General features: G+C 41.7%; 2 protein-coding genes across 2 annotated transcripts; both read left to right on the top strand.

The window, feature by feature from the left end:
- Positions 1 to 6,765: 6,765 nt before the first annotated feature.
- Positions 6,766 to 7,467, top strand: LOC311139571 (hemoglobin subunit beta-2-like; the record flags this gene model as incomplete). Its single annotated transcript, XM_084174471.1, has 3 exons — positions 6,766 to 6,857; positions 6,975 to 7,197; positions 7,339 to 7,467. The coding sequence occupies 3 exons, from the start codon at positions 6,766 to 6,768 to the stop codon at positions 7,465 to 7,467; spliced, it is 444 nt and encodes a 147-aa protein (XP_084030597.1).
- Positions 7,468 to 9,340: 1,873 nt separating this feature from the next.
- On the top strand, positions 9,341 to 10,096 carry LOC311110237 (hemoglobin subunit alpha-2-like; the record flags this gene model as incomplete). The annotated part of the gene is made up of 3 exons (XM_084152985.1): positions 9,341 to 9,435; positions 9,596 to 9,803; positions 9,968 to 10,096. The coding sequence occupies 3 exons, from the start codon at positions 9,341 to 9,343 to the stop codon at positions 10,094 to 10,096; spliced, it is 432 nt and encodes a 143-aa protein (XP_084009111.1).
- Between the last annotated feature and the right edge of the window lie 32 nt (positions 10,097 to 10,128).

Here is a 10,128-nt window from a genome sequence, read left to right as displayed (position 1 = left end):
TGTAGTGATTACAGGCTATTGTGAAATGGTAGAACCTGCTCTAGCCAACTACCTAGCCATGTGCTTTCTTTCTCCATGACCAAAACATGACGTTCTATTTTTAGCTGATATGGAAATGAATACATAAGCAGCATATCAAACTGGGATAATGTTTTAGGTTACACCGACAAGTCGAATAATATTTGCCGGCATATTTTTTAAAATTATAAATCTGATTATTTCACATGGAGATGTGGGAAGCTAAAAAGGCTGGCTAGCTAGCTTGCTATGTTTTTAGCCAGGGTAAAGCCAAGCTGCCATGTTGCTACTACTACCAAGGGAAGGCAACTCTTCCTTGTTTACACAAAATGTAAATACAAAAAGAAAATACTTTTGCTTACGCCCCCTTGTGAATGGGAGTGGGACCGGTGAGGATATCACGTTACCAAAACGTGTCCACTACTCCAAACATCCTCCTCCACCCACGTTTACGCATGTACATCAACAGAGTGGAGGTTGTAGTAACACCGTTCCAGTAGTTTATTATACATATAGTCTTTTATTCGTGTGTTTTTAATAAAACATGACAAAAACCCTCATGAGTTCTCTTATGTCACTAACACTATAATGTGGAGGAAAGCGTTACTTGTTCAGCTGTATTAAATTATGTCGGTCAGTCAAATCAAATCAAATCAAATTGTATTGGTCACATGCGCCGAATACAACAGGTGCAGACATTACAGTTAAATGCTTACTTACAGCCCTTAACCAACAGTGCATTTATTTTAAACAAAAAAAGTAAGAATAAAACAACAACAAAAAAAGTGTTGAGAAAAAAAGAGCAGAAGTAAAATAAAGTGACAGTAGGGAGGCTATATATACAGTAAAATAAAGTGACAGTAGGGAGGCTATATATACAGGGGGGTACCGTTGCAGAGTCAATGTGCGGGGGCACCGGCTAGTTGAGGTAGTTGAGGTAATATGTACATGTGGGTAGAGTTAAAGTGACTATGCATAAATACTTACTTAACAGAGTAGCAGCAGCGTAAGAAGGATGGGGTGGGGGGGCAGTGCAAATAGTCCGGGTAGCCATGATTAGCTGTTCAGGAGTCTTATGGCTTGGGGGTAGAAGCTGTTGAGAAGTCTTTTGGACCTAGACTTGGCACTCCGGTACCGCTTGCCGTGCGGTAGCAGAGAGAACAGTCTATGACTAGGGTGGCTGGAGTCTTTGACAATTTTGAGGGCCTTCCTCTGACACCGCCTGGTATAGAGGTCCTGGATGGCAGGGAGCTTTGCCCCAGTGATGTACTGGGCCGTACGCACTACCCTCTGTAGTGCCTTGCGGTCAGAGGCCAAGCAGTTGCCATACCAGGCGGTGATGCAACCAGTCAGGATGCTCTCGATGGTGCAGCTGTAGAATTTTTTGAGGATCTGAGGACCCATGCCAAATCTTTTTAGTCTCCTGAGGGGGAATAGGCTTTGTCGTGCCCTCTTCACGACTGTCTTGGTGTGTTTGGACCATGATAGTTCGTTGGTGATGTGGACACCAAGGAACTTGAAGCTCTCAACCTGTTCCACTACAGCCCCGTCGATGAGAATGGGGGCGTGCTCAGTCCTCTTTTTTTTCCTGTAGTCCACAATCATCTCCTTTGTCTTGGTCACGTTGAGGGAGAGGTTGTTGTCCTGGCACCACACGGCCAGATCTCTGACCTCCTCCCTATAGGCTGTCTCATCGTTGTCGGTGATCAGGCCTACCACTGTTGTGTCGTCGGCAAACTTAATGATGGTGTTGGAGTCGTGCCTGGCCATGCAGTCATGGGTGAACAGAGAGTACAGGAGGGGACTGAGCACGCACCCCTGAGGGGCCCCCGTGTTGAGGATCAGTGTGGCAGATGTGTTGTTACCTACCCTTACCACCTGGGGGCGGCCCGTCAGGAAGTCCAGGATCCAGTTGCAGAGGGAGGTGTTTAGTCCCAGGATCCTTAGCTTAGTGATGAGCTTAGAGGGCACTATGGTGTTGAATGCTGAGCTGTAGTCAATGAATAGCATTCTCACGTAGGTGTTCCTCTTGTCCAGGTGGGAAAGGGCAGTGTGGAGTGCGATAGAGATTGCATCATCTGTGGATCTGTTGGGGCGGTATGCAAATTGGAGTGGGTCTAGGGTTTCTGGGATTATGCTGTTGATGTGAGCCATGACCAGTCTTTCAAAGCACTTCATGGCTACAGACGTCAGTGCTACGGGTCGGTAGTCATTTAGGCAGGTTATCTTAGAGTTCTTGGGCACGGGGACTATGGTGGTCTGCTTGAAACATGTTGGTATTACAGACTCAGTCAGGGACATGTTGAAAATGTCAGTGAAGACACTTGCCAGTTGGTCAGCACATGCTCGGAGTACACGTCCTGGTAATCCGTCTGGCCCTGCGGCCTTGTGAATGTTGACCTGCTTAAAAGTCTTACTCACATCGGCTACGGAGAGCGTGATCACATAGTCGTCCGGAACAGCTGGTGCTCTCATGCATGCTTCAGTGTTGCTTGCCTCGAAGCGAGCATAGAAGTGGTTTAGCTCGTCTGGTAGGCTTGTGTCACTGGGCAGCTCGCGGCTGTGCTTCCCTTTGTAGTCTGTAATAGTTTTCAAGCCCTGCCACATCCGACGAGCGTCAGAGCCAGTGTAGTATGATTCAATCTTAGACCTGTATTGACTCTTTGCCTGTTTGATGGTTCGTCAGAGGTCATAGCGGGATTTCTTATAAGCGTCCGGGTTAGAGTCCCGTTCCTTGAAAGCGGCAGCTCTACCCTTTAGCTCAGTGCGGATGTTTCCTGTAATCCATGGCTTCTGGTTGGGGTATGTACGTACGGTCACTGTGGGGACGACATCATCGATGCACTTATTGATGAAGCCAGTGACTGATGTGGTGTACTCCTCAATGCTGTCTGAAGAATCCCGGAACATGTTCCAGTCTGTGCTAGCAAAACAGTCCTGTAGCTTAGCATCTGCGTCATCTGACCACTTTTTTATTAACCGAATCACTGGTGCTTCCTGCTTCAGTTTTTGCTTATAAGCAGGAATCAGGAGGATAGAGTTATGGTCAGATTTGCCAAATGGAGGGCGAGGGAGAGCTTTGTATGCGTCTCTGTGTGTGGAGTAAAGGTGGTCTAGAGTTTTTTTCCCTCTGGTTGCACATTTAACATGCTGGTAGAAATTAGGTAGAACGGATTTAAGTTTCCCTGCATTAAAGTCCCCGGCTACTAGGAGCGCTGCATCTGGATGAGCGTTTTCCTGTTGATTAATGGCCTTGTACAACTCATTCAGTGCAATCTTAATGCCAGCATTGGTTTGTGGTGGTAAATAGACAGCTATGAAAAATATAGATGAAAACTCTCTTGGTAAATAGTGTGGTCTACAGCTTATCATAAGATACTCTACCTCAGGCGAGCAAAACCTCGAGACTTCCTTAGTATTTGATTTTGTGCACCAGCTGTTGTTTACAAATATACAGAGACCGCCACCCCTTGTCTTACCGGAGTCTGCCGTTCTATCCTGTCGATGTAGCGTATAGCCTGCTAGCGTCAGTAGTGACAGAGTTGCAAACTATACTGATATAAACTAAACCATCTAAGGTGGACCATACATTTCTAATTGACAACAGATGGATATCATTTGTTGAAGCCACAATTAAGTATAAAGTGTATTAAAAATGTATTTTTGAGTAGGTTCTAACTAAACAAGTCTGTCACTACTGACACGTCAGAGGATCGGGAAACTTGGTACCAATTTAAGGATTGTAACTAAAGGTTTGTTTGTAAAGCTTTCAATAAACGATGGCATCAAATTGATCTGAAATTACAGCCCATGCCCTTGACTAGATCAGCATACCAGATTAGCAATGCAAAATCATTCAAATGCAATTAAACATATTCACTACCTCAAAATGATGGCGAAAGTAATGGAAGGTATATTAATAAATAGGCTATTGCGTATGTATACTTCGGAAAGAGGTGAAAATGTAGTCTATAACCTCAGGGTTAATGCCTGGCAGAGAGCAATTGGCGCTGTGGTCCTCTGTAGCTCAGCTGGTAGAGCACGGTGCTTGTAACGCCAAGGTAGTGGGTTCGATCCCCGGGACCACCCATACGTAAAAATGTATGCACGCATACTGCTAAATGGCATATTATATTATTATTATACTGTGCCTAAAGCGTTTTCAAGTTGACTATCATTGCGTAGAGTGAAGTTTTGATTTTCCTGCAATAAGTCTATTTTTATGGGCTACTAAAGTATAAATAACCTAACAAATAAATAAATAATAAATAATTATAACCTTGTTATAATTTTGTGGCTCCAGCAAATGTTTTGATTCACCAATGATTTAAAGTTTGATTTAAATTTGATTTACATTTTGATACGACATTAATTGATTGAATGTCTTAACATTTTAGGGGGGAAATGAACACGCACGCATGTTTATCATGGCAGGAATGACGATTGTTAATAATTTAACCACTTACAGTGTATTTATGAAGAGATCATAATTTCATGGAGTCTGTGAAGGAAGAAACCACATGGAAAAAGTGGTAAGTAATTTATGGCAAAAAACTAATTTTCGCCAAGTGAATTTCATTTATTGTGTTAGAGGTTTTATGATGCTTGTATCTAAACCAAGGTAGATCATTTTAAGATTGATCTGTACATCAGTTGGCGTCTCTATGAGCTTCAAAATGGGGTCCTAAACCTAGCATGAAAGTGCATCCTTGTAGCTGTGTGGGGTCCTATACAGTTTAGTAGGCACTGTTATCCAATGCGAGTTACAGTAGTGAATGCATACATTTCCATAATTTTTTTCCCGTACTGAACACCCCGTGGGAAACGAACCCACAACTCTGGCGTTGCAAGCGCCGTGCTCTACCAACTGAGCCACAGGGGACCGCATATAGACAAAATGTTTGCCTTGGAGTAAGTTGAGCCAATGGCCAATGGGTAAATTGAGGCAAAGTTTGAGCCAACGCAAACTAAGCATATTTAAGTGTTTTCTTCTCAGGCATAATGCAATACATTATGAGGTAACAACAGGGCCTGGTCTATGTTAAAAGTATTTTTAAAAAGTACAAAGTGTTTGTTAGGTGTTAAGCCTGTGTTAAAATATGCTTAAAATGATTCAAAGACAAAAAAACTATTTTGATTGTGGGTTTTTTTACGTTTACATTTTACGTCATTTAGCAGAACTTACAGTTAGTGAGTGCATACATTTTTTTCATACTGGCCCCCCGTGGGAATCGAACCCACAACCCTGGCGTTGCAAGCGTCATGCTCTACCAACTGAGCTATAAAAACAAAGAGTCACACACTCCAGATGTATAACCTCCCAGTAATTTATTGGGTACAAAAACACCAACGTTTCTGCATCACTGTTTTTTACCCAATAAATTAATGGGAGGTTATACATCTGGAGTGTGCGACTCTCTTTGTTTTTATAACTTCCAGTTAATTCCCCGTTAGTCAGCATCTCTACACTAAATAATGTTATCTGGGTGTGCGCCAGCTCATGCTTTTAATTGGGAAATAAAGATAGACATGGTTTTAGAAAGGTATTGGTAATATTTCATTCAGTACAGAAATGTGTAGGGGGCTTAATTTAACCTGTCCCATGCTCGGGGTAAGTTGTGCCAAGAAACCACTTTTTTTTTGGAAAGAAATGGATCAATTTACCCCACTCCCCCCTAAAGGAGCTGAATGTGGAGTCACTAATGATGCATTACACAGATGCATGTTTGTTGCAGATAACGCGTCAGAAGATTGGTCCCGATTTTCGGGATTGTAACTAACATTTTATTTGTAACGCTTTTCATTTAATTGACATTTTTACATTTTAGTCATTTAGCAGACGCTTTTATCCAGAGCGATTTACAGTTTGTGCATTCATCTTAAGATAGCTAGGTGGGTCAGCCACATATCACAGTCATATTAAGTACATTTTCCTCAATAATATCAGCAGGGTTAGTGCTAAAGGGGTGGGGGGAGAGTGTTAGTTCAGGAAAGTGGTGCGAGGAGGGTGCTGTGGGATTATTTAAAATACTCTTTGAAATCTCAAACGATGGCATCAAATTGATCTGAAATTACAGCCCATGCCCTTATTTCAAACTTCATTTAATTGTATTTTTTTTTGTCAACAATCTACACAAAATAATATCAAAGTGTAAGGAAATACCATATATAAAAAATGATTAATAGAAATGAAATAACGAAAATTATTATTGTCCTGCTAGAACTTTACAAGTTATTTCAACTATGGAACAAGTGCACCATCAGGAGGCAGGATTGCCATGCCAGTGCCATACATACTTTTCTTTTGCGATCATAAGAGACATCGTGACTTATTAATGATTAGCAATGCGAATTCATTCAAATGCAATGACAATTATTTAAAATACCAAAATTATGGTGAAATTAGACTAATGGAGAGTAGAACTGTATTACTAAATAGGCTACTGCATATGTATACCTCCGATATGTCGCAGTTTACCGTCAGGATCTATTTATGGTTTCCGAAATGGTTTCACGGTAAACCAATTGATAGTAGGCCTATAGTCCTAAAGGAGGGCCCATTCAATCAACAATGTTCAACAATGTTCAACAATGTCTTATCTAAAATATGGGTTATCTCCAACCAATCACATTCACTTTTTCGTCTTGTGGGCGGAGTGCAAAAATACCATAAAAATAAAGATTTTTCCGAATATGTTCATAATTCTGATTCTCACTAGAACCTAAGCTAAATCATCACGAGCAAACATGGTTGTGTGGACAGATAAAGAGCGCGCAGCCATCTCCGACATCTTCTCCAAGCTAGACTATGACGACGTTGGCCAAAAGTGCCTGTCAAGGTAAGACAATAAGCTTAGCTTTACTTTAATTTGGAGTGTTAGTCCCCTTAATCTCCTATCTTCTTCGTCATGTTATCTTGTTGTTCAGCCTCACACTGTTTTCTCCGTTCCCCTCAGGTGTCTGATCGTTTACCCCTGGACCCAGAGGTACTTCGGGGCCTTCGGCAACCTGTACAACGCAGAGGCCATCATGAACAACCCTATGATCGCTAAGCACGGCACCACGGTGATGCAAAGTCTGGAACGAGCTCTGAAGAACATGGATGACATCAGGAACACCTACGCCGAACTGAGCGTTCTGCACTCCGAGAAACTTCGCGTAGATCCCGGCAACTTCAGGGTAAGATACAAATGAACATTGAAGTGCACTTCTTTAATGCGTGCAAAGTATAACATATTATGTAATTACACCACTCGATCAAGCTACCCCCAAAGGCATTCTAAACGTCTCACTTCTGTTTTGGTTTGTTCACTTTTACAGCTGCTGTCTGACTGTCTGACCATCGTCATCGCCGCAAAGATGGGCACCGCCTTCACCCCCGAGTATCAGGCATCCTTACAGAAGTTCTTGTCTGTGGTGGTTTCTGCTCTGGGCAGGCAATACCACTAGAGTCAGTCCTCCATACCTGACAGAGGAGACGTGTTTCACTCCTCAATGAAAAAATAAAAGAAGTATAGAAGCATCTGTTTGTTGATTATGTTTGTTTATTTTATGTGTGCGTAATTGTATCCATTTATATATAGGCCTAGACGAATTGCACTTTAAGCATGGCTAATATAATAAGACAACTTTAAAGGTTTCAATGGTTATTTCATATCTACACATTATAAATAATACATTAGCCAACATGAACAAGTTGGTGAATGGATGCACATTGTCTAAAAGCCTACAGAGTTGACCCGACTGAATTGTATACTGTTGCTGGCTGTAAAACACGTGACACACATTCATATGACTATTAACACATAAAAGGTACAAAAACAAAACTATGAAGTGACCACTGTCTTTTTTGACTAATACGAAAAAGTGGGTCATAAAACAAACATCAAAGCATCATGGTTGGAATGCGCAATTTCATTAAAAAAATAAAAAATACATATAATTATTGTCGTTTGAGTCTTTAACAGTTAATATGCATTTGTCAAAAGTATTGACATTATATTGACACGAGTTTACTGTAGCTGTTGTCCTATTGATATCCAAATGTAAAACATAATTCCAGAAATGTTGAATCCACTGTTCAGATTGTTTTCCGTTTTGTTTGATGCAATTGACCTCCACTTGTACATTTAGCAAAAGCTAGTTTGTTTGGTGCAGGAAACTGCACCATATTCATAATTTGTTGTTGTTGACATAGTGGTCCCATTTTTTGTATTATAAGGGGATGAGATTCAAGTTTCCAACACCAGAACCCTACATGAGCTATATCATTACAGTAGCCTATATGACATGAACCACAGCAACCTAGTCCATGCATGCCCCTGCAGCAGCTGGCCTCTCCAGCTACGATCCTACATGGGGTTTCAGAATATAAAAATGGCAACACCTAGTGTTATCTTTAACCATATAAAGTAGGCCCACACATTATCTGAGAAAATCTATGAGTAAAAGGCATATCTATGCCTTTACATTTATTTAATGAAAGCGTCCTAATAGCATGTATAACCATAGGTCTCTCCAGTGTGTCTATACTCTTCCCTATTAGATGATTCCTCATCATCCCCCAGGATGCTGTAGGAGAAGCCATATATTTGCTGCCACATACATAACACCTTCATGAAGAAAGTGACATACCATTTCCTCGGTATCGCGATATCAGGTTCTTCATTCTAGAAATCATTGTATTCGTTGAGAACCTATCGAATGTTGGTTGTCATTCTGTCTTTCCCCCATCTGCTAATATCAAGTCACAACAAGTCATTGTGCACTATTTTTATAAGTAGAAATTGGTGCAAAGTAGGATTTATTTGAATAAGAACAGCCCAGTTGTCATATTTAACTCATTGTCAAATAGCAAGCAATAAGTCTTCATCATCATTGTGTAAAATATATAATTGCATTATATATCCATAACAGATCATACCTGTTTCATAGTAAGATATTAGTCCATCTTTTCAATATAAGGACGTTTTTATAGAAGTGTTTCTAGGCTATATTTATCTCTAATAGATATGGCGGCCATGCCTAGCAATGGTTGCTCTTAGAAGTCTATGCAAACGCATATAGATTTGCTGTGCTACCATATATAGCCGAAAGAGATAACACAAGACAACACCCTAAAATTCACAGAACTGATGCTCTATCTCACTGATCATTTTACTCAATTATCTCCTCATAGCCAATAGAAAACAAGTAGAGGTGGGGTTTGGTGACATGTCTTGAACCATAAAAGAGGTGTCAGGGTCCGTCTAAATTCAGACCCTTCTAAAGCTTAATTTACCCTCTGAATAGCTTGTGTGGTACAACAGAGCCTTTAGTCAAAATGAGCCTGTCAGCTAAGGAAAAAGTCATCGTCAAGGACTTCTTTGAGAAGGTCTCCAGCAGGTCAGAAGAGATCGGCGCCGAGGCTCTCGCTAGGTAAAGATGCAAGAGACTTTATCATCAGTTAGGCTGTACTGCATAATTGAGGATGAAATGCGTCACTTATTAGATACAAAATGTTATTGATACTGAGTAATTTATATGCTCGACAGAGCAATTACCACTAACCAATCATTTCTCTCGTTCCTCCATTCAGGCTGATCGTGGTGTACCCCCAGACCAAGTCCTACTTCGCCCACTGGAAGGACCTGAGCCCCAAAGGCGCTCCGGTTAGGAAGCACGGCATCACCGTCATGGGTGGCGTGTACGAGGCCGTGAGCAAGATCGATGACCTAGCTGGTGGTCTCCTGACCCTGAGCGAGCTGCACGCCTTCATGCTTAGAGTTGACCCCGTCAACTTCAAAGTAATTATCACCACAACTATAGCCAATGTTCCCATAATGCGCTATAGGCGTATGGGCAATGTAGTAGTAGCCTATGCCTATACTAAGCGTTTGCAGAAGGCGCCATTGCACTTTTTTCAGGATAATCAAAGTACTGACTCTTAGCTCTGTTTGTCCCTCGTCAGATCCTGTCCCACTGCATCCTGGTGGTCTTGTCCATGCTGTTCGCCGAGGAGTTCACCCCTCAGATTCATGTTGCCGTGGACAAGTTCTTGGCCCTCCTGGCCCTGGCTCTGTCCGAGAAGTACCGCTAAAGGACCAATCAGCACCAACACGCCAGCACTCA

This window comes from Coregonus lavaretus, assembly GCF_964263955.1.
Source record: "Coregonus lavaretus genome assembly, chromosome: 1".
NCBI classification, from domain to species: Eukaryota; Metazoa; Chordata; class Actinopteri; order Salmoniformes; family Salmonidae; genus Coregonus; species Coregonus lavaretus.
The sequence above is the reverse complement of the archived record's forward strand: the minus strand, read 5'-3'. Positions and strand labels throughout refer to the sequence as shown.